Here is a 25,274-nt window from a genome sequence, read left to right as displayed (position 1 = left end):
AGAAACAAGAGACTAGGTTGAACGGCCAAACCAGGGCCTGAGAGTAGAAATTACAGAGGAGCAGGGACAGACTCCGTGTAGGAGCCCAATGGTGAATGCTTCCCACAATGAGGACGTCGGGTGCGGTGGGACCACCAGGTCAGCAGGCGCCTTCTAACTCGGGAAGGAGGGCGAGCGTTCTCGGCTCTTCTGCTACACCATCCGGACACATCAGACACAAAAATGTCTACACCATCAGACACAAAAATGCTCTGTGTTACTTTCCTAGTGTTGGGAGTCTGCACTGGGGTTACATTTGCTTTTAGTTTTGCCTGAAGATCCAAACAGGATTGGATAAAATCATCACTGCACCCTCCATAGTGAATGTACTCCCCAAAGCTACTCGATCACATTCTCATAATCTTTTGGGCCATTCACTGAAACTCTGTCTTATTTTTTATCCCCTGAGCTGGAGGAAGGGAAAGGCCATTATATGCACCTGCAGGGGCTGTCAGGCACGAGTCCCTGCATTCTAAAAGTGTCGACAGGCATGCTCTTCTTGTTTCACGGTGTGTGTGTGTGTGTGTGTGTGTGTGTGGTCTTTGCCTTGCCACATGGGCAGGTAGAAATGAAGGAAATGCTCTTGGTTTTTACTGAAACACAACACAAGGTGACCAACCGCTTACTGCCGTCCAGCTCTCCCTTCCCGAAGCAGGTTATCTAGCTCCGGGGTCGGCTGCCCTCCACCAGCCTTTAACCATCTGTGCACTTACTCCCCTGGCTTCATCTGAATGTAAATCCTTTACCTTAGTGATGCCAGAAGGTTCTGTGAGTCATGTGCGTAGCTGCGACAGTGAACATAGACACTGGGATCGTGGATTTGTTCTCTAAAGGATTACCCAGAGCGACCCAAGCTCCGTTCTGACCTAGTCGCTGGGTAGCACGGAGACACACTGGACAATTGTACCCGAGGAAGAAAGCAGCATTTTCAGCGACCTCGCCTTAACACTCCGATAGCAAACAAAGACTGAATTGTAACGAGCAGAGACCCAGCCTCCACACTGGCATTCGGAAGCCCTGCGGCATTCACCAGATTCCAGTGCCAAAGGCTTTACTTTCCAGCTGTGACTCATCTAAGTCACCTCTCATGAGTGGTCTTGGGCTCTTAAAATGCCTACTTTTTCCTCTGCTCGGGGCTCCTGATAGTGAGAGATGGGCCGGGCAAGCTGTTCTGCTTCTTGGTTCATCCGTCTGCGTCTCTCTCAGAGGCAGACTCCTGTTGGTGGCCAGAGGTACAGGTGACGACCTGCCGTCGGACCCCCGCTCCCTGGCTGCCACGTAGATGGTCCCAGCCAGGGGCAAGGAGATGCCCAGTAAGGTGACGAACCTGCAGGGAGAAGACAAGTGTGACGAAGCCTCACCTCACACCAGGGCCACAGGAACATGAGAGAAAACAGCCCAGGGGAAAACAAACCACTCAAGCCCCCCACCAAAATACAGATAACAGCTTTAAGGGGTTGGAGTGGCGTTCTAGAATAAAAAATGAAAGAAATGGTGTGCCTGGGTGGCTCAGTAGGTTAAGCCTCTGCCTTTGGCTCAGGTCATGATCCCAGAGTCCTGGGATCGAGCCCCGCATCGGGCTCTCTGCTCAGCAGGGAGCCTGCTTCCCCCTCTCTCTCTGCCTGCTTCTCTGCCTACTTGTGATCTCTCTCTGTCAAATAAATAAATAAAATCTTTCAAAGAAATGATAAAGTCAAAGATGAACGGATTTCACTAAATTTCTTATTATAATTGTAAAAAAATATTCATAAACAAAAGCAACCGAAACACTGAGGGAGCTACTTGCATGTTTGTATTTTCACTTGCATTATGAGTTTCAAGATCAGTAAGAACCCAACTCACACACACACTTAGAAACAGGAGTGAAACATAGGAATGCAGATTAACTTGGGGGGAAACTCCTTGTTACCAATTTTTTAAAATGTTCATTAAACCAGTTTATTGAATCTATCAAATTGGCACTGGTTTTTATAAAGGTAGCCTTTGATGCGGGTGACGGGGTGGTGGTGTAGACATGGACATCTCCCAGCGGGGTGGTTATTTAAGTGAGGTTTTCGGGAAAGCTTCTTACCAACCATTCCAGCCTCAGGCCAGCAATTCTATTAGTTTGTCCCGAGGACAATGCATGATACAAACCAAGAGTTAGAAGCAGGATTGTTGAGGTGTTCGTGGGAGAAGCCATGCCTCAGATTAAAAAAAAAAAAAAAACTAGTTTTCAGAACTCACACCCTAAGAACAGGACTATTTGGAGACAGGACACATTTCTCAGTGACTCTGGGACTCAATCACTTGTGGGTGTGGCCAGCCTTCCTCTCGAACACGTCCGAAGTTTCTTGCTAAAGGTACATAGTGATCTCCCGTGGAGCCCTGACCAGACATCCCTCGGGAATGAAAATTAAATGACGACGCATCATTGGAGAGTGGAAGATGATAACATAGCCCTAACATACACATCCCAGCCAGGTACCTAGGATGCCCATACTCACAGACACACGGCGACAAAGGTGTCGAAGGGGAACTTTCCAGAAGCGCATCTAGCCACAGCCACGCCAGACGAGGAGGAAGAATTTGTTGTAAAGAGAGAGAGAGAAGGGGCCAGAAATGAAGCATTTCTGTATCTTAAAATATCTACCAAGGGGGAAGAAAAGAGATTGTATTAGTAACACTTTATTTTGCAATACATCTACTTTTCCAAGAGTTTTCATATTTATTACTTCAAAACAAAACTTTGACATTAAAAAGAGCAGCTGGCTTTTCATATATCTGATGTGGGGATGGGGAAAATAAGGCACAAAGTTGCTGAGAGTCACAGAAGGGGGAACTCAGCCCAGTGCAGTGTGGACCGCGTTCTCCAGGACCCGTGGTCCGCCCAGACTCCCGCATCCTTTCCCAGCACAGCACTGGGAAGGACAATCATAAAAGGCGCCATCGCCAGCTCAGATCTGTTGGAAACAGGTTCCCATGAGAGAGATAAATGCGATATGAGATGAAAAAATACGACGGAAGCCCACAGGCTGGGGAAAGTTGCGGTCTACAGTGGAAACTCAGAAACACCAACTCAGGGCACAGCTCATGGTCACTGTCAGTAGTTAGTAGGGATATTAGTGGTAAGACAAGGGCCGTGGTCTTGAATTTTCACGGGCCCCAGAAATTACCGGGAGGGTTTCTCCATGGACGGCTCCCTCCCTCCCTTCCCTGCAGTCTGATGCAGTAGGTCAGGCGTGGGACCTGAGAGTTTCCATTTCTAAAAAGAAACCAGGAGCTCGTACCACTGATCAGGGCACATGCGCTGAGCGCTACAGGACGAGGGAGCTTCCAAAACTCCAGCAAAGGTTGGGAACTCAGTATGTTTTCATTCAATAGCAATGGCAATGAGGAATACCAAAAAAATACAGTCTTCAGAGCGCATTTAGGTATGAGACATGTTTCGGTCATTATCTTCAATTCACCAAAAACCTACAACGAACTACTATTTACCTTAATTTACAAACAAGGAAAACTCTCCTTAGAGAAGCTCATGCACTTAAGCATAGCAGCTAGGAACACAGGTCCTGCAGTTAGAGGGCCTGGATCTATCCTTTATAATACGACCATGGACAAGTTACTTCCTTGCCCCATGCCTCAGTTTCCCCTCGGTAAAATGGAGCTAACAGTTCCTTATAGGGTTGTTGTGAGAACCAAATGTAGCAATGGCTATAAAGGACTTAGCAAGTGCCTGGTACAGTCAGAGCTCAGTAAACATCAGCTGTCTCTATTATTGCCGCCAGGAGCGGGGACAGAATCCGCTCAGATCTGTGTGAACCTGAAGAGTGTGGACTTTTTATTCCCTCACTCTACCTTAGTTCACCACAATGCATGGCCTAGACTTGGATTCAGGAGGCTTGGGTTGGAGCCTGCTTGCTGTGTGACCCTGGGAAAGTTACTTCCCCTCTCTGGGTCTCATTTCCTCCTCTGGCTAATGAGGAAGTGTGAGTTGGACACGACATCTTCTAACGTTCCTTCTGTCTCCAATACCCATTGTTCCCATGAGTGTGAAGGTTTCTGAAATGTCCCAATAGATCACTGGGATCTACTGTAAGATTAACAATATGTGTTAATTGTGACTCTTAATCGTAACCTATTAAGGGTGGAACTGGGAAGGAGGAGGTGTCCACGTGTCCTCAGCACAGTCGAGGGTGACCATTAAGTAGGTCCCCAAAGGGGACACGGCAGCAGTTTCCTCATTATCCAATTCCATTTGATCTGAGTCAATGCCCCCCTCCCCAGGCTACTGCCTGGTCCCACATGAATTTACCAAACAAACCTTCCACTGAAACAGAAGCGTACTGACCAGCTGCCATGTCTGTCCTCACTGTGCCTTAACTGCACAGCACAGACAGGAGGCCACAGGGAAATCCAAATCAAGATGTCAAAAAGCTTCATAGTTTACCTACACTCTTAAAAACCTTTTTTAAACAATGTAACTTAGGGGAGCACCTGGGTGGCTCAGTCGTTTAAGCATCTGCCTTCGGCTCAGGTCATGATTCCAGGATCCTGGGATCGAGCCCCACATCGGGCTCCCTGCTCAGCGGGAAGCCTGCTTCTCCCTCTCCCACTCCCGCTGCTTGTGTTCCCTCTCTTGCTCTCTCTCTCTCTCTCTGTCAAATAAATAAATAAAAATCTTTTTTTAAAAATGTGACTTAGGGCCCTGATTGTAACAAGCAGTACAAGACAACAGAATGATAAAGTGTACATCTGAGCTTCCCCATGAAACCTTTCATCTTCCATTGTGTTTTTAAAAGTACGCTTTTCCTTAGGTCTGACTCTTCCTGTCTCAAGAAGCACAGGCTTAATGGCAGCCGGAAAAGGTTCCTAGTTGTCTCAAATGATCATCTTCCTGCATCTGAGTCCTAGGGGAGCTGCCTCACAGGCCCCAAAGCTGATTAAAGCAAGTTCTGACTGACTTCACCTCCACTGCCCCAGGGGAATCCCTTCCGGAGGGCAGCGGTTGCCCCCGGATGAAGTCTGAAGCATTGAACAACAGTGTCCAGACCCTGAAGGAGGGAGGAGGGTTAACACTGCCTCGTGACCCCAGACACTCCAGGCTACTGGATGCTTGCACTTGTCAACCATGGGATCGCTCAGGCCTAGCCAAGAAGCCAAAACAATGTGTGCGCGCATGTGTGTGTGTGCACACACATCAACTTTGTCCTGCAGACACACAGGCCCATCCCTTCCACTCCCTCAGGGATAAGAGCACATGGTGGGGGCTTCTGACGGATGGCCCCTCCGGCCCCCGGCCCACCACTTTTCTCTTCCCTCCTTCTCCCTGCTCCTATACCAAGCGCCTTACCTGCAGATTGTGGACAACAGAAGCCCCACCTTCCTGACCCTCCCCCACAGTTCTCCCTCAGAGGGGAGTGGGCAGCCAGCTGGGCGGGGAATTCTGGGGTTCTAGATACTCGGAGTGTGACTGGAAGAGAAGCGGAAGGTGGTCACGTCCCCTTGACCCCACAGACATCTCATCGGGGAGGACATGGCCAGAAGAAGGCAGGAAGCGTGGTCCCTAAAGTGAGGGGCCTAGGTCTGAGGGCTGCACGGCAGACACCACTCCCCCAGCTGTCACAGTACCCAGCCCAGCCAGTGTCCTTGTGTGCGAGGAAGTTGGGACACACACACGTGAGCACAGTACCCGGCCCAGCCAGTGTCCTTGTGTGCGAGGAAGTTGGGACACACACACGTGAGCACACGCCCAGGGAGCAAGCCCAGGAGAGACCGGATTCGATGTCCTCCGTCCTAGCAGCACCGAGGAGAAGCCCCAACACCCGATGCCAAATCCTACCCTAGTAAACAAAGCCAACTGGCAGCCTGCGCACATTCAGCCCAAGCGAAGTGTCTGCATGGCCGGACTCTAGGTCTACATAGGAGAGCTCTGGATGATCTGTTTCCCACCAATATCTGGCCACACGCCATCAGCGGCACCTTTGCTAACCCAGGTCAGTCAGCTCAAGCCCACGCGGCTCCTTTCAGCCCTCTAGTGCGGTCCTTCCCTCCGACCCCACGGCTTCCCCCAGCTCCTCTGCGCAGCCGCCTGTCCCCAGCTCTCCACGTGTGTGCCCATGGGTGCTTCCTGACCCCTTTCACTCTGGGCACATGTGCTTTTCCTGCTCTCTAAATTGGAGGGCCCCGCACATGAGGGACTCCTGCTGCCTCCAATTCTGCCCCCCTTGGCACGCACACGGGACCCCGCACAGAGGCCAGAGGCATAGGCGCTCAAGACATGGTTCCTGAATTAACCTGAGAACAGAAAATGGTATTCTGTGAAATGTTTTGGATTCATTTTTTTTTTTTAAGATTTTATTTGTTTATTTGACAGACAGAGATCACAAGTAGACAGAGAGGCAGGCGGCGGGTGGGGAAGCAGGCTCCCTGCTGAGCAGAGAGCCCAATGTGGGGCTCAATCCCAGGACGTTGAGATCATGACCTGAGCCGAAGGCAGAGGCTTAACCCACTGAGCCACCCAGGCGCCCTGGATTCCTTTTGAGTCCTTTTGAGACCCTTCTGTGGGCCTTTCAGGGAAGCATTATTAAAATAGCTCCATTTTAGGGGGACCTGGCTGGCTCAGTCAGTTAAGCCGCTGCCTTCAGCTCAGGTCATGATCCCAGAGTCCTGGGATGGAGTCCTGCATTGGGCTCCTTGCTCAACAGGAAGTCTGCTTCCTCCCTCTGGCCCTCCCCCTGCTCACGCTCTCTCTCTCTCTCTGTCTCTCAAATAAGTAAATAAAATAAAATAGCTCCATTTTCTCAGTGCTCTGGGAAGCCCTGCGAGACGGGGTAGGGGCAGAGGTTGCCCCTCGAGGTGCCAGCACCGTTGTTCTGTGTGGCCTCATAATCTTGATTACACTAGGCAGGGCGAGATGAAGTCAGCCTACCAGCACAGGAACGGGGACACATATCAGGGTTGGCGACACATCGATGGCAGCCTGGTCTCACTGCTTTGGGCCACTGCCCACAGAGACACGGTGGCCGCCATAACATGTTATAAAATTTCCGTGAGGACAGGAGATGGACTGAGTGTGAGTCCCTAAGAATGGAAATACGTAGCCCTTCAGAGATGAGTCTGGATAAAATTCGCTAACTCAGCGTTCGTGGACCCTTACCCCAGTCCCTTCTTGTCCATCTTCTGCGCTGTCCCTGTGACCAGACCCAACTGCTCTCCAGTTAACTCCACGCAGATTTGCCTGACGTCTCTCTCTCAAGCGCATTCTAAGGGTAGGGCCCCATCGTTGGTGGCTATGAGTCACCGTGTTCCCGATTCCCTGTGGCCTTTAAGGGACGTCCGATATCTAGGCAAACTGGGAACCAGGCATGAGGTCGTGTTCTGGGTTGAACACAGCCCTGCTTGAATTGTGTCTCTCCCTCCCCCACCCCCAAAAGGTCCAAGCCCTAACCATTCCCCGCCCACCCCGGGGCTGTGACAGCGACCTTATGGGAAATAGGGTCTTTGCAGATGTAATCAACTCAAGAGAGGTCCTACTAGGTTAAGATAAAAGTGGGCCATAAATCCTGTGTCTTTACATACACAGGGAAAATTCATTAACAGAGAGACACACACGGGGGGAAGGCGGTGGGACCACAGAGGTAAGGACAGGAGGGGCGGGCCCCCTTGTCTGCGGCTCTTGTCCCAGGAGCCAAACGGAACACTGCGAGCGAGGCTGACACACGGCGACGTGAGCTGTCAGGGAACGAGCCGGTAACTGCCTTCGTGATCATCACACCCAAATTTGACCTAGATTCGTGTGCACTAAAGCTTCAGGAGGTGACTGTCAGCCCCCTTGACCCTCTCAAGTGATGGCAAAGAGATCTCAGAAACAAGAAGAACCAGAAAACGGGTTCAGCACAGGCATGAAGGCAATATTTTGGAACAATCAGATATGATAGAAATATAATGTATTTTTTTAAAGACTTTTTTTTTTTTTTTTTTAATTTTAGAGATGGAGAGCAAGAGAGAGAGTGAGCAGCGGGGCGGAGCAGAGAGAGGAGAAACAGGAGCAGGGAGCCCGACACGGGGCTCGGTGTGGGGCTCGGTGTGGGGCTCTATCCCAGGACCCTGGGATCATGCCTTGAGCAGAAGGCAGATGCTTAACCAATCGAGCCACCCAGGTGCCCCAGAAATATCATGCATTAAGATGACCCAGGGTCTTTCATGTGTCTGTGTGGAAATCAGAAAACCTTGATTTTTACAACCAAACAAATGACACCTTGTGACTCACACGTATTTGGAGAACAACTTGCAAGCACGTGTCCCCCTTTTGCTTCCCATATAGAATCCCCTCTAGCCACGGGTCCTTAGAAGAACCTGAAATACTGTCCCCTGGGCCACGGTCCTCGGGAAGACGATGAATGAAGTGTTTATTAACCTGCTTGGAGGTTGGTTTCATTTCGGTCCACATTCCCAACACCCCCATGTGACATATTTTCATTCTGAAGAACTCACGTGAGGTCAGGTGACTGAAATGTTATAAAAGCCTATGGCAACCGCATAGGGAAGGGTTTTTTGCCTGTGTTTTGCCTTCCGCCCTGCCCAGAATCCTCTTCCCTCTCTCTGCAATCTTGGGCTCATTTCTTCTCGGCCTGTCTGTGACAGTCCCCACCTGTGAACTCCCTGCTCTGTTCTGGGGAAGCGAGGCCTGCACAGACGACGCCACCAAAAACTTTAGGGAACAGAAGCTCCTACATCCACCCCTGTCAGCTCTGCTCACCCCAGGCAGGGCCCTTCCTTTTCCCAGGTCCTCAAAGACAATCCTCAAGATATCTTTCGTATTGATAATAACATCTCACCTTCCTCTTTATTCTAATGTCAACTCTGGCTAATCAGCTTAGCATTAGCCAGGAAAACTAGGCTAATTGATAAATCTCTTAAATAATAATGAACATTAACTCGGGCTTAGCGAGCCATTTATGCACTTGAAATGCTAATCTAGTAACAAGCCGGCACATTCATCTTCGTTGCTAGGATATGGATGGCCTCGCCAACCCGAACTAGAATTGAAATTTAATTCATAATATTCAGTTTTCTTTTTAACGGCATGTACAATATTTGCCTAGAGAGGCAGATACTGGGCCTGAATCTGTAGGGATCATCATAAATTCAGAGGACGGTGTCAGGTTATTGAAAACGAACCGCCCTATCAACACTTAAAAGAAGATGTTTACTATGTGCGTGATATTGTGATATAAAATGAAATCTATACTTGGTTTTCAGCCCAGGTTCGTGGTACGGAGCTCGTAGAGCCCTTGGAATTTCCTGGGTGACAGGGGTAGGAGGAGGGGTGAGCTCTCATTCATAATAAGCTCCTTTCAACCAGACTCGAGTTGATGCTAACAAGATGACTCCAGGAGGAAGGGGCTGGTTGAGGGAGGAACCAACCCTATGATTAGAGGCTTCCAGCCCCATCCCCCACCTCCGGGAGGGACAGAGATCGAGTCAATCACCAACCGGCGGGGACTTAATCCACTGTGTGTCTACACAATGGAACCTCCATGAAAACCCTACACAAAGGGGTTCTGAGAGCTTCTGGGTTGGTGAACACAGGGAGATGCTGAAGTGGAGGGTCACCCTGAGCTAGGGGGCGGGGGGAAGCGCTGAGTCCCTTTCCTACAGCTTGCCATGTGTGTCTCTTATATTTGGCTCTTCCTTCATAAGAAGGCAGTAACAGCAAAGTGTTTCTCTGCGTTCTGTGAGCCATGAGAGCGAATTATCAAAGCTGAGGAAGATACGATGGGAATCCCTGATTTGTAGCCAGGTCAGACAGAAGGGTGGGTAACCTTGGGACTCACTATATGGGATTGGTGTCTTTCTTGGGGGATGGGCTTGTGGGAATGAGCCCTTAACCTGTGGAGTCAACACTCTCTTCTGGATTGTGTGATGTGAGGGGGGAAACCCACACATTCGGTGTCGGAAGTGTTCTGGGAGTAGAAAATAGTGTCTTCCTTTTAAAGTGTCGTGCTAGTTCTTAGTTGGAGGGCCAGAATAAATACAAAAGACCCTAGCAGTAACACTTCTGGGCTTTAAAACTCTTGCTTTGAACATTCTGAAAGAGAGAGAGACGAAGCCAAACCAGTTTCCACGTGAACTAGAGTGTGTTCATTCTGTGAGGCGACCGTCAGCAGAGCCTGAAAGGCCACAGAGGGCTGGAAGCGCACTGGTCTTCGTGGCCCGGCCCTCTCCGTGTGGAGGACATGACGGAAATGTGGGGAGATTAAGTGACTTGCCCAGGATCACGCAGCGGGGAGGTGACAACCAGGACCGAACACGGGACTCCTGGCACTAATCTAGGACAACACATCAGCTGCCCACAGTCCCAGTTCAGAATGGCCTTCCGGATTTGTGACAGATTCCCACACACGGGCCCCAGCCCCGCACACGCACGGTACGGAAACCGGACACGGCCCACCTCCTCTCTTCAGGCCTAATCGGGCCACTGAGGGTGACGGAAAATTGTTTCCATTTCAACTTCGACTGTGGAAAGACTCGGCCCTAATCTTCTCTTCATTCTCTCTCCTCCTTCCTACCTGCTTCCTTCCTGTCCCACCGCCTCCATTTCCAAATCCCCCCAATGCCAGTATTCTCTGTGTAGTGGACTTATCGGGAGGAAAGGTTGGTTCATTCCCGAAGGAATGACCTTTCTTGACTCCAAGGAGACAGTAGTTTCCCTGGGTATATCCCGGACCTACCCAACTGAGACATCACGGTCACATCCTCTTCCGCGCAAGAATCAGGGACACACACGCCTACCCTGTATTGGGCTCCGTCCTGAAAAACACAACGCCACAACGTTCTTTCATTTCGTGTTCTCGGCATCCATGCGCCCTCATTTCTAAGGCCGCACTGTGTGCCGCCCGAGAATTAGATTAGGACAGGGGAGAGAAAGGTATTGGTAGATGTCTTTGGAGATGGCTGTCCCGTTACAGAGCGGTTTGAGTTAAATCTACCTAAGATCAGATGCACTCGTCTTCACATCAAAGCCACGACAATGTGGGCTCTGTCCCGGTTCTCCTGTCCCCCATAGTACGGGTCATGCTATGATTTGACAGTCCTATAATTTTCAACAGAATTGCCAAGTGGCGATTTCTTTGTAACAGGACATAACATCTCAAGTAAAGATTTTATTCATCAGTCAAGCCCGTGATTAGAATGCCTGTCCCAATAAAGAAAAGATAAATCATAAAAATTTCCAGAACGCTACTTCTAAACATGGAACTTACATGATTGTGCAGGCCTGACCTTTTGCTCTGATATCAAAACCATTTACCCGGTCAAAAAAAAGATATGACATTTGTACACATGCATTAAACCCTCAAACAATTATCCTAACCCTCAGTGGGGCAAGAGGAACGGGGTGATAATTTCTCTATCTCCAATGGTTAACCATTGCAAGTCCGTTTTATAGCATGAATCTTAGAGAGCTTGGATTTCTTCTTGCTATTTTATATGCAGGTTTCTAGCCAACCTATTATTTTTCTATTAGTGTGATGTGATGTCATTAAGTCTATTTTTGTATTGAACAGAAGGCTGCGCTGCTCCTGGTTTTATTTTCCAGCAGTAAAAGAACTAATGTGCTTTGACTGTAAAGAGCCCTGTGACCTCAGGCAGATGCAGTGATGCTCAAAGTGCAGGCCCATGGGCTAAGATAGCCCCCGATTCCTCTCTCTGAGCTCTGTTTATGGGACTGGATTATAGGCGATGGGAAGTCCACCCTCCTGTTGGTATTCCAAAATCAGATGGTGAGTCAGGAGTTAATGGCCAGAAACACTGGCTGGGACTTGACCTTGGATTCCACACGAAGGTTGTCCAGAAGGCTTGCCCCATACAATGGGGCAGGGGGAATGTCTGAAGTCTTAGGCCATTTCTGGACAGTGGCCCCCTGTAACATCCCACACTTAGAACATGCAAGTGCAGCTGTTTGCAATTTAGTTTTAACATTTTGTCAAACATCTTAAGAGTTTCAGGGTTGTTTTGTTTTGTTTTGTTTTTTATTAAGGGAAGCAATCAATGGAGTTGTGCAGGGTTTCCTATCACGAAGTTCAGCCGTGCCCCGAGAGCCGGAGTGCAGATCCCTGCCTTGCTCACCTGCAGGATGTGAATCTTGCAGTAGTGGCCTTGGAAACTGCCGGAGGGAGCGCGGGTGGAGAGGCACTCGCTGTAAGATCCCAGCCTGTCCACGTTCCCGTTCAGGACGTTGCTCCCAAGCTTCCCGGCGGAGTCGTACACTGAATTTCAAAGCAAAACAAGCAGGCAAGGTTAGCTTCCTTGTAGTACTTTCAAATGAATTTCTAGGCACTCAGTTCCACCTCCTAAAGCAATCAGTCTGAGAGACAAATGATTTAGATGCCACTCTGGGAGTCTGCATCTTGTACCCACGGTCCCTGCCCTCCCTGAGGGAGAGCAAGGCTGTATGTTCTCAAGTTGGCCGCATGGTCTGTCGCTGGAAAAACAAAACGACAACAACAACAAAAAAACTAGGCATTTGAATACTTTTAAATATACATGCTTTGAGGGAGTAAGCAGAGGTAGCAAAAAAACTGGTAACTTTTTTTTCTCCCCCCATACAGCCAGGAGAAAATACTCAGCCTTTAAAATTTTTTATCCAGTTTTGTGGGACTTTATTATAGAGAGTTAAATTTTTTTTTTCCCCTCCCTCAGGAGCAGAACCGAGCAGCCACCAGGCTCCACGGTTAATGGCGCTCTTTACCCTGGTCAGCAAAGCTTTTTCTGTTTGTTTGTGCTCCAATGTGTCATGTCCTTCACTTAAAATAATTCCCTTGCTTTCATTTTTTAAAAGATTTTATTTATTTATTTGACAGAGAGTGAGTACAAGCAGGGGGAGTGGCAGGCAGAGGGAGAGGGAGAAGCAGACTCCCCACAGAGCAGGGAGCCTGATGTGGGACTCGATCCCAGAACCCTTGGATCACGACGTGGCAGACGCTTACTGGACTGAGCTATGCAGGTGCCCCTTCTTTCATTTTTCTTCATCTCTCCCTTCCTCGCTCGCGTCCCCGTTATCCCAGCCCCTACATTTGACATCTGTCCTCTCATCCGTAGCTGTTCTTGTTTTCGGTAAGTGTATTTATAATCTATATAAATGATTTTGTGCTTCAGATCTCCTGTCTCTACACATGTCCCTCAGTGCTATGTTTGTGATGCTATTCAAGTTATATTTATGGTGTCATTATGCTCAGACCTTCTAACGACCCGTAATAATGCATCAGAATCATAGCCTTAGCTGTTCCCTGGGTGGTAGACACAGAGATGGCCTCCAACCCACAGGAACCCCCCGGGTGTCCCCATACGGACCTATGTGAGGCTTTAGCTCAGATATGCGTACCATATACACGACCGTCAGTGGGACTGCGGCGTCAGAGAGTAGACAAATACTGGTAAGTCCCATCAGACTGTGCTCCAGAGTGAATCCCCCAATGTACCCTCCCCAGAGACGCTGAGCCCTAGTTCTTCTTGGCATGAGCCAACTTTGTCATTTTTGACAATTGAATGGGTACAAAATGCTCTCCAGGGGCACTTAGCTGTCTCCGTTAACAGAGCATACAACTCCTGACCTCAGGGACGTGAGTTCAAGACCCAGGTTGAGTGTAGAGCTTATTGGAGGGGGGGGTAGGGGCAAGAGTTATAATGCTGGGGTAGGGTTATAATGCTGTCCAGGGGCCCTTGGGTGGCTCCATTGCTTAAGGGTCAATTTTGGCTCAGGTCATGATCTCAGGGTTCTGGGATGGAGCCCTGTGTAAGGCTCCCTGCTCCGCGGGGAGTCTGCTTCTCCTCTGCTCCCCCTCCCCCACCCCGTCCCCGCTTGTGCTTGCACGTGGTTTTTCTCTCTCTAATACATAAATAAAATCTGTAAAAAATAAATATAAAATGCTATCCAGTTGTTTTAACTTTCATTTCTTTAATTACAAAGAACTCAGGGGATTATTGTCAGCCATTGACGTTTCCTCTTCTCTCAAGTCCCGTATGTATCTTTTACCCATTTTTTAAAAAAAAATTTATTATTTATTTGACAGATAGAAACCACAAGTAGGCAAAGAGGCAGGCAGAGAGGGGAGGGGGAAGCAGGCTCCCTGCTCAGCAGAGAGCCCAATGCGGGGCTCGATCCCAGGAACCTGGAATCATGACCTGAGCTGAAGGCAGAGGCTTCACCCAGGCGCCCCTCCTTTGCCCATTTTTGATGGATTTGCTCTTTGGAGGGTTTTTTTGTTTTGTTTTTTGTTTATCGTGTTTTTAGATTTGCTCCTTGAGGCGGAAGAGCTCCTTGTCAGTCTAAATACGGGTCCTTATCTACCTGAGTCACTGAAAACACAGACTCAAAACACTTAGACTCAGTGGGTTATCTGTGGGTTCCTTACTCATGGCGTCCTTTGCTGGACAGAAATTCATTCTTCTAAGCCTGCACTTTCTGTTCCAGGCTTTCAACAACTTTTGTTCTGGTCCAGACGGGCTACATAATTGGCAGAACTAATGTAAAATGAAAATGCAGGGCCTCTTGTTTCAAAATTATTAAGAATGTCAAGATGGTGACAGCAAATCACACTTAAAGCAAATGTGGGTCCCTTTGAAGTGTGGGACCTGTGTGACCGCAAAGGCCATATGGCCTATGAAGTCAGTCCTGGTTCTAACACCACAACCATATGGTTTTTATTATTGTGGATTTGTAATATATTGCATATCTGCCTTAGTTGTCTTCTTTTTTTTTAATATTTTATTTATTCATTTGAGAGAAAGAGAGAGCACAAGCAGGGAAAACCCAAAGCCAGGCTAGATCCTGGGACTCTGGGATCATGACCTGAGCCAAAGGCAGACGCTTAACTGACTGAAACACCCAGGTGCCCCTGCCTTCAGTCTTCTTTTCCAAGTTGAGGTAGTTAATTGTAGACCATTAAGGATTCATATAAATTTCAGAAAATTTGTATTCAGAAAATTTCAGAAAAACTTTATTGAGCTCCTTGAAACATCCAACTGGGATATTGATTGAAATTTCTTCAAATTTATAGATTATATGAGGGTAAATTGACATCATTTTTGTGTTAAGCCATCATTGGATGTCATGCAATTTACTCCAGTCTTTTTTTGTGTCCTTATGTGAAATTTTATATTTTCCCTTGGTAATCTTAAAACAAATTATATAAACAATTCTTAGATAGCATACAGTTGGCTGTTTTCCTTGATGTTTTATTTTCAATTATATTTTCTGATTGATTCTTGCTGGCATGGAAAAATGCTCTCGATTTCTGTAATAGGCTCTGGAATCTGGCACATTTGCTAAACATTCTTACTAGGATTGCAACCTTATTTCTTCCTCATCAATTTTTATATTTTTTATAAGTTTTCCCCCTTTTCTAGCTTTGGAATAAAAGTTATAATCAAATTCATAAAGTGCATTGGGCAGCTTTCACACTTCTTACTAACCACGGAACAACCGTGGTTAAAATTGGTTACCGGGAGTTGGCAATAGTAGAGGGAGGGGTTTCGCACATCGGCAGCACGAAGGAGATCTTTGTGGTGAGAGGCAGTTCTGTGTACTGATTGTGGTGTCAGTTATACAATCTACACATGCGTTAAAATGACATAGAGCTAGCCACCCACATTGTACCAATGGCAATTCTCTTTATATTATGCTGTAATTATGTCCAACGCAATCATTAGGAGGAACATGAGAGACACAGGGCCCTTCTGAGTCTGTGTGTTCATGGATTCCAGTATTTGATGACCATCTGTTCCAATAATTCAGCTTTGTGTGGTCCACATATTTTTTCAAGTCAGTGTCCTTAATGCCAAGAATATAGGACTTATGATACAGTTGGATTTTCTTTAAAGTTTGATTTATATATATGGCATAGTTGATCACTTTCCCTGAAAATGACTTGGTCTGATCTATGCTGCCAGAGCCAGACCTTCACGTTATGCCAACAACGACCAACATATGGCGCCTATCATGTGCCAGGCACTGTTTTGAATGCCTTTGGTCCCTTCTCTCCTTCACTCCTCAACGATCCTACGAGATTACGAGTAATCATTTCAATCTCCCTTTTACAGATTCATAAACGAAAGCGAAAGTTGATAAATAATGTGAACAGCAATGTAAATCTGCCCCTTCTTAATTGCTCACAAGAACCAGAGCTGGGTGTTTAAACTAGCCAGTAAGGGGGCACCTGGGTGGCTCAGTGGGTTAAAGCCTCTGCTCAGGTCATGGTCTCAGAGTCCTGGGATCCAGCCCTCTGCTCAGCAGGGAGCCTGCTTTCTTCTCTCTCTCTCTCTCTCTTTCTGCCTGCCTCTGCCTGCTTGTGATCTCTGTCAAATAAATCAATTAAACTCTTTTTTAAAAAATAAAAATAAATAAATAAATAAATAAACTAGCCAGTAAGGATCAGAGCTTTGTGTTCAAATCCATCCTGACCTGAAGCCACACCTCTTGCCCTCTAAAATACACAAAAATACCCTTTTTAAAATTTGTCAGCTCGGGATGGGAGTTCTTCTCTGTAACTGAAGATAATGATATTCCTTAGCACGAGTGGGGAGAAAATCTCCACATACAGCTCAGCATCTCTTCCTGCACTGCTGTTTGTCTTTATTAATAATTAGATTTCTGAGAGCTAACCTATAAATTAGATGGAAGGAATCATCTTCTGCTCACCTGTGTACCCTTAAAAAAAATCCATATATGGATATATGACTTTTTTTTTAAGATTTTATTTATTTATTTGACAGAGAGAGATCACAAGTAGGCAGAGAGGCAGGCAGAGAGAGGGGGAAGCAGGCTCCCTGCTGAGCAGAGAGCCCGATGTGGGGCTCAATCCCAGGACCCCGAAATCGTGACCTGAGCCAAAGACAGCAGCTTTAACCCACTGAGCCACCCAGGCGCCCCATATATGGATATATGACTTTAAAACCTCCCAGCCAGAACTGGATAAACAGTGTTTGATGAGCAAGCGGGGGTGACCCGACTTCCACCCTGCACCCCTGACTCTTCTGGTCAATTCTGCTGCTTGGGCCACTGGGGCTCAGCCAGCCGGTGCCTGGGATCACTCGCCTCTTTTAAGGGATTCTAAGTATTCCGGGTTGTTGCTGTAATGACAATAACTGAGCCTCCCTTTTTCCCTCCCCTGGGTATGACTCTCTGTCTCCCACCATGTGCAGAACCTTGGAGCCAGCATCTACTTGGTCATCGTAGCCAACAACCATCTTTGAAACTAACCTGTCCGAATTACAAGACTGACCACGTTCCTCCATTCCTCACAATTGTGCCCAGGCACGATGAACAAAGTTACACGTAACTCTCAGAGAAGAGGACATATTCACCGTTACCAAACACTTGGATAAAGCATTGTACTCAGATTATAAAAAGAACCCTTACAAATCAGCAATTTCTTAAAAGCCAAAGAAGCTGATTTAAAATCTGCAAAGGATATGAACAGGCAACTCTTGGAGAAGGAAATCCCAGGAACCAATACATATGAGAAAGGAAAGTTCAGTCTCCCCAGCAAACCACAATTAGACACCATTCTTTTCTACATCTCTGATGGCTAAAAAATTATAAAGTTGGTGGAATTCACTGTCAGTAAGAATATAAAGAAATAGTTCTCTCACTGTGGCCCCCTAGAAGTTCCCCTCCCTGCGAATAGAAACTAGATGCTGGAGCATTACCCCTCCCAACTGTGGACAGTTCTGACAGGAAGTCAAGGTGCTATTTCCTGTCACGGCAGACACTGACAGGGTCTGTAGATGCTGCTATCACTCTACATTCTCACTCCCTGTGACATGAGGTCCAATCTCTCCCAGTGCTAGTGTGGAAGAAGTCAAGGCCCAAAGCAAAGCCTGGGCTTTGTTGGTGTGCCAGTGGTCTGCCGGGAGGCGGTGGAATGGACCTGACAGAGGCCCGTGCTGAGCTCAGCAGCTCACTGGCCTTCCTCTCCATCCTGCGAGCTGCTTCTCAGTTCGCCACCAAGCAGACTGGCCCTTTAGCCAAAGCTTGCCAGAGTTGGTGGCTGTGGTCTAACCGAAGACTCCTTCCTAACTGATACCCCCATCCGCAGTGACCCAGCCATTCAGCATCTCAGAATCTGCCTCAGGAAACTCACACGAGCCACAGTGGCAAGCTGGTCGTGGCAGTAATGCCTCTAAAGGCCAAAAAATAGACACACACTATTAGGTGGAACCACATGAAAATTCCATTTTATGGGATGAAAACAGTTTAATGTTAGAAATCTCAGAGAGTTCAACCCCTATCAGGAAAAGGTTAAATGAACTGTGGTACTTTCATATTTTACAATGCTCTGCGACAATGAAAATGAGATAGACCTATATTTGTTGCTATGGGAAAGTCTCCAAGACACACTATTCTGTGGGGGGAAAAAAGAAGTTCAAGAACAATAAATAGAGGGGTGCCTGGGTGGCTCAGTCGGTTAAGTGGCCAACTCCTGATTTCAGCTCAGGTCATGATCTCAGGGTCATGAGATCGAGTCCCATGTCAGACTCCATGCTCCGCGGGGAGTCTGCTTCAGAGTCTCTCTTTGTCTCCCTCTTCCCCGCCCTCTGCTCGAATAGTCTCTCTCCTCTCAAATAAATCATGAAATCTTTTTTTAAAAAAGAACAATAAGTACATTTTTCAATTTATAAAACAAAATATCTTACAAGTAGATAAAAATGCAAGGAGAATGTTCTAGAAAGTTCTAGAAGGGTATACACCCAGTGATAGCTACTGTTATCCAAGAAGGGGACTGAGAATTGAGGAAACAACAACAACAAAAAAAACTACTTAAACTTGGTCTGGATTGTTTTGATTCTTTTACAGTGAGGATAGATTCATCTATTATTTAGTAAATACAATACACAAGCAATAAAATATTTAAAAATTTAAAAATCAATATATATTTACAAAAAACTTCTTCAGTGGTTTTTCATTATCTAGAGTAGAAGTTGGCACACTGCGGTCCTGTGTTTGTAAGGAAAATCTTCTAGAAAAACAGTATGTCCTTTGCTTACATGTTGTTAGCACTGCATTCTGGATACAGGCAGGGTTCGTTGGTTGCAACAGAGGCTGTGTGGCCCACAAAACCGAAGTATCTGCTATCTGGTCCTTGAAGACTGCAGACCTCTTATCTAGAGCTGTGATTCTCAAGCCCGGACCGACATGAGAATCCCTTGCGGCATCTTTAAACAACACTAAGACCCAGGCTTCACCCTCACAAAGAATGAAGTCGGGGTGTGGCTTGGGCATTAATTGGTTTCTAAAAATTTTCCCAGGTGATGCTCTATACAGCCAGGCTCGATTGCTCTGATGTTTAGCATTAATTCCAGACTCCTGAGGGTGGATTAGTAGGTCCTTCATGACTGGACCTGCCTCTCCAAGTCTCATCCTCCCACGCCACGCCCATTTCCTCTGCTCCATGATACAGAACGCACCGGGCCTGCACTTGTCTGTTTTTCTGCCTGGAATGTCCTTCCTTCCTGTCTGCCTGGCAAATGTTGAATCATCCTTTGGGTCTCGGCAGAAGGATGGTCTCCCCTAGGAAGCAATCTAGACTCTACCTTGGTCTATCACACTAAAAGGAGTGTAATGGTTCACCTGTCCGTCTCCCACGTGAGGGACGAGTCCTGTTTCCATTAATGGATATCTAAGAGGAGGAGCTCAGAAAACATTTGTTGGATTGAGTTAAATCTTGAAAAAATTAAATTGAAATGTCTCAAATCCAGCTCCATGAATGTATTTTGAGGTCCTCCATGTGTCAAGAAACCCAGGAACAACTTTAAAAAACTGAGTGTATTCATTAGAGATAAGTTACATGATTCCTGATTCCTTTCTCTGTCACTGAGTATCCTAAATGCTGTAGCCTGAAGTTTAAGGATCTGGAACTATAAGAGTCCAAGGAGATAAAAACAAGAATGTTGTTAATACTGAGCCTGACTTTACCCTTCGATAAAACTAAAGGACTAATACAGAGAGATACCCAATTATTCACTTGAGAAGATCAAATTCCACTTTTTTTTTTTTTCCAGTTGGTGTTCTGCTTTCTAAACTGATTGGATTTATGGTTTTCTGGCTGAGGTTATTTTGGATGCATGTAAATTTCAATTGCATTTGCTTCCTTTCTGATTATGACCTCAAACGGACGCGTTGCCCTTTCCTTGCCTCCTGCTTAATTGGTTTCTGTCAGGAACCCAAGATGCCGGGCCACAGGCGCCGTGCAAATAAGAATACGTCGTGATTGTCTTGGGAGGGAGGCATAGAAGAAACGAAGGACAAATCCCACCTGCTACTTCAGATCACATGGCCATTGTTTCAAGTTTGTTTTTTTTTTCCAAAAGATGAAAACTCATTTCAGTTCCGCCGGGCTAATTGGCAGACAGATAGGCTTTCTTGCGTGATGGGGATAACAGGCAGATATTAAACTGTGAGGCTGATTAATTTCTGGGTTTGAAAGGAGGAAAGACAGACCCTGGCCGGTGGTCCTGTATTTTAAAATATCGATGCCCTGATACCATGAAGTTGAAGGCAGCAGAAGCTCCTAGCATGCTAAGCCACAAATAAATCCTGAAAGTAACGATCATCTACAGCATCATTAGAAAATACTTAATGAAGCACCTACCAGATCCCTGTGTTACACTGGAGAATTTTTAAAATGAGAATTGAATAGTCCTTGTGTTCTAGCTGATGCTATGGGGCGTACACATAAAATGCCAGCCGTCTGTTGCCAGAGATCTTCTTGCTTGTAAGTAAGAGATCTGCGTGCGCTATCAATCTGATATTGGAAGTTCCTAAAGCAGCTTTTTACAAACACCTTCTGGTACTCCCCCTTGTCTGGTCAACTATGAATCTTGGACTTGGAGACCAAGAATAGCAGGTGTGTTCGTTTCCTGTTACTGCTATAACAAATTCCTACATACTCAGTGGCTTAAAGCCACAGATATTTGTTCTCTCACAATTTTGGAGGCCAGAAGTCCAAAATCAGTATCACTTGGCAGAAATCAAGATGTCAGCAGGGCCACACACTTTCTGGAGGCTCCAGGAGAGAACCCGTTCCTTGCCCCTTCCAGCTGCTAACAGCTGCTGGCATCCCTTGGCTTGTGGCCTCATCATTCTGACGTCTGCCTCTATGGTCACATCACCTTCCCCTCTGGGTATCTAATCTCCCCCCATAGGAGGTCACGTTCACAGGTCTCAGGCATGAAAATGTCAGTGTCATCTGGGGGGCCATGCTTCAGTCTATCACCGCCTGGATGTGTCTGAAATCCAGCCAGGCCAGATATTTTAGTGGATGCCACTCTGTCACCCTTTCTCTAGTATAAGATTTTATTTGTTTCAGCAATTTTTCTGTGGAGGAAAATACTTTCCAGACTGACGACCACACACAAAAAGAGGCAACGTCTGAGAATCCAGATCAAGTTGATGATCCATCCTCCAGTGATAACAAGAGAACAAAGGTTCAGCTGGGACCAGTGACCACTAGCCTACGCGGTCTGCCTATAGCTCGCCCCCTACAACAGGGTATAAAACCATGGGCCTTGCCTTCCAGGAAAGAAGATGAGACACAGGGAGGAGACAGGAAGTAATCATTCTGAGAGATGAAAGATGAAGCCAGAGGGAGTAACTTATCAGAGAAGGAAACTCAGTAGCCCGGCCATCAGGGTGGGCTGAGAAACTTGACATGGGGACCAGGGAGAAGGGACTTGAGGGGTTAAAATTTTTTTAAAGCATAAATAGCTGCTTGGGGATGATTTCAAGGATGTTATGAGATTAGTGAAAACAGGAAATGAAAAGCCCTGTAGGCTGCTTGGGAACCAGAGCTCCCCCAATTTGTCCCTGAGGAATTAAGTGCAGGAACATGAGGGCATCATGTGAACCGGGGGGGGGGGGGGGGGGGCACTATTGCTGAGCACAGTTTTAATTCCATATAAATAGCGCCTCCTGAAAGGCCTCTGCTGAAGATGGTGTTATAAATGGTCCAGGTCGATCTTATGAAATGGTCATGGGCGGGCTGGTACATAGCAAAGAAAACGAGTTTCGGGATCTACCAGAGACCACTTATTTTGTTTGTTTTGCTTTTCATCTCAGGAATAGATGCATACTTTTTTAATCTGGAGGGTGTGCTGGGTAGCCATAGGTTTCTGTATTCGTTTCCCAGTGCTATCCTAACTTCCACAAACTGGGTGACTTATAACAACAATGTGTTGTGCCACAGAGCTGGAGATTGGAGGTCTGAAATCACGGGGTTCCATGGGGGGGTCCCTTTTGGAGACTCTGAGAGAGATTCTATTCCTGCCTCGCTCCCAGCCGTTGGGATAGATCCATCTATCTGGAGAGAGAGATCCACCTTTCCATCTTTAGGTATACATTAATAAGGATTTATTCACTAAATTCTAGATCTAGGACATAGGCCCTAGATTCCATAAGTTCACCATTCCACAGGATAGTCCAATATTTAACACACAGCAAGAAAACAAGGAGATGTGGGGGCACAGAAGGGCAAGTGGTGATAGAGAGAAAGGACAGGACGAACAGCAAGCAGCGTGGTCACCGAGCTGTGTGGCTAGACAAATAGAAGTGAGCTTCCTCCAGGTCTGGAGGAGTTTCCTATGGCTGCTGGAACAAATTACCAGAACTTTGTGGCTTAAAACAATGTATGTGTATTATCTTATGGCTCTGGAGTTTAGAAGTCCAAAATGGGCTTTACAGGGTATTACAAGTTGAACTGAATATTTTCCCCAATATTCATCAGCTACCCTAAACTTGAGCATCTCAGCCTGTGACTATCCTTGGAGTTAGCATCTTTTTTAAAAAAGGTGGTTAGCTGGGGCACCTGGGTGGCTCAGTGGGTTAAAGCTCTGCCTTCGACTCAGGTCATGATCCCAGGGTCCTGGGATCGAGCCCCACATCAGGCTCTCTGCTCAGCGGGGAGACTGCTTCCCCCTCTCATTCTCTCTGCCTGCCTCTCTGCCTACTTGTGATCTCTGTTTGTCAAATAAATAAATAAAATCTTTAAAATCAATCAATCTATCAATCAACCAATCAATAAAAAATGTGGTTAGGGACATGCCGGTGGCTCAGTCAGTTAAGCACCTGACTCTTGATTTTGGTTCAGGTCATGATCTCAGGTCATGAGATGGAGCCCTGTGTCAGGCTCCGCACCGAGTGTGGAGTCTGCTTAAGATTCTCTCGGGGACACCTGGTGGCTCGGTTGGTTAAGCGTCTGCCTTCAGCTCAGGTCATGATCTCGGGATCCTGGGATCCAGTCCTGCATTCTCCCTCTCTCTTCTCCCTCTCTCTCTGTTGCTCCAACTGCTTGTGTGCTCACTCTCTCTCTCTGACAAATAAATCAATAAAATCTTAAAAAAAAAAAAAAAGATTCTCTCTCTCGGAGTCCCTCTGCCCCTCCTACCTCCCCCCCGAAAATAATAATAATAAAAATAATAAAAGAGATGATTAAGTGAAAACAAGGCTGTTAGGGTGGGGCCTAATCCCGTCTGACTAGTGTCCAATAACACCGATCTCTGTACATTCAGAGTGACCCCAAGGAGAAGGTGTCATCCACCACCTGCAAGTCAAGGACAGAAGTCTCAGAGTTTCCTCTGAGACCTTTCTGGCATCTTGATTTTGAGCTTCCAGCCTCCTGAACTGTGAGAAAATTAATTTCCTCTTGTTTAAGTCCCTCAGTACGTGTACTCTGTTATAGCAGGCCTAATAGACTAATACAAGGGGGTTGAATTTGTGTCTCCTTTTGGTAACTTGTCTGACTTACGTTTTTACCAGCAATCACCAGTAAATGGCCCTATTTTCGACTAACCATCACAATGATCAAAATTCATACAAGAAGCTTCCTCGAAATTCAGATCCTCAGGTCCAACTCCTTGAGGCTCAGCTAGCAGTTGGGGGAGAGGGGCTATGGCAGTGGTGGTAAATGTCTGAAAGCTGCGCTCTGCCCCCAAACAAGAATGTGTACGTTTACAATATAGAGAGATTATTAGAAGTTATACTGATGTAAACGATGTATAGCACGATGTATTAACGTGCTTGGGCCGTATTGAGGAAACCCCACAGATGAAGTGGCTTAAACAAAGGAAATGGATTTCCTCATAGTCCTGGACTCAGAAGTCCAAGAGCCAGGTGTCAACAGGGTAGGTTTCTCCTGCATCCTCTCTCTTGACTTGTGGTTGGGCATCATCTCCCTGTGTCTTCCTTTGGTCCTTCTGTGAGTGTGTCTGTGTCCTCATGTCCTCTTCCCATAAGGGCACCAGTCAGATGAGATTAAGACCCACTCTCATCACCTCATCCTACCTCATTTAAGGTCTCCTTAAAGACCTACCCCCAAATTGAGTCCCATTCTAAAATAAAGTACTAGGGTTAGAACTTCAACATGTGAATTTTGGGAGAACACAACTAAGCCCATAATACATGCAAATTACAAATAGTTATGAAATCGACAATACTCCTTATTATCAAGTCCACATAGAGCCAACTGAGTCTCCCAGAAGGCTTCCACTGATGTTTGCAAACTCGTGTATCTATAGCCAACCCCTGGTTTCCATTGACTGATGAGTGTAGTCCCAGCATGACCATCGGGTGATATTTTTGTCCCATGTTAATGAGTAATATAGATGTGAAACCAGAAGGATGTATGTCAGAACTTCACTCAACTGTCAGTGACGTGAGCAATGTTTTTGCCGAGTTGGAAGACAGATTGCAAGCTACTTACAATGTAATGGCCATGGACCTATGACACTTCAAGTTGAATTTGCACTTGTAACGTTTTGTCCGTCAATTTCTTAGATGTCCAGACAGCCAACAAAAACACTAAATCAAGCCCCAACCTGGGGTGATGGCCAACTTCCATGGTGAATACACTTCAGCCACAGCTGACTTCCAGCCCCCAACCTGATGGCCGTGAACGTGAGGCTGGCAGACCACATGGCCAGCAGCGCATTTCCACCCTTCCCACCATAAAGGCACAGTCGACATGAGTAACTTCAAGAGTACCAATAGGAGTAACGTAGTAAATCAAGGAAGTAACGTAGTAAAACAAGGAAGTAATGTAGTAAAACAAGGAATTTTGAGTAGTCATTACTTCTGTTCTTAAAGTAATTTGTCAACTTCAATGATTCAACTCTTAAAAGTAACTGCCTTGGACAACCAGCTTGAAGATTTAACAGATGGCTCTTGCAAGCCTGTGCAGACCGGCTGGAGTAGGACCCCC

The 25,274-nt window shown here is 46.7% G+C and overlaps 1 protein-coding gene across 1 annotated transcript in view; it reads right to left on the bottom strand.

Annotated features, from left to right (window-relative positions):
• The window catches only part of LOC132023018 (O-acyltransferase like protein-like), a 61,295-nt gene that overhangs the window by 32,672 nt on the left and 3,349 nt on the right, over positions 1-25,274 (bottom strand). Inside the window, exons 2-5 of the mRNA XM_059408076.1 lie at positions 12,151-12,290; positions 10,755-10,833; positions 2,526-2,667; positions 1,158-1,366 (exon numbers count right to left, since the gene is read on the bottom strand). Of these exons, the coding sequence (XP_059264059.1) occupies positions 1,158-1,366; positions 2,526-2,667; positions 10,755-10,833; positions 12,151-12,290 (570 nt within the window). The remainder of the gene's footprint in view (positions 1-1,157; positions 1,367-2,525; positions 2,668-10,754; positions 10,834-12,150; positions 12,291-25,274) is intronic.

This window comes from Mustela nigripes, chromosome 8, assembly GCF_022355385.1.
Source record: "Mustela nigripes isolate SB6536 chromosome 8, MUSNIG.SB6536, whole genome shotgun sequence".
NCBI lineage: Eukaryota > Metazoa > Chordata > Mammalia > Carnivora > Mustelidae > Mustela > Mustela nigripes.
The sequence above is the reverse complement of the archived record's forward strand: the minus strand, read 5'-3'. Positions and strand labels throughout refer to the sequence as shown.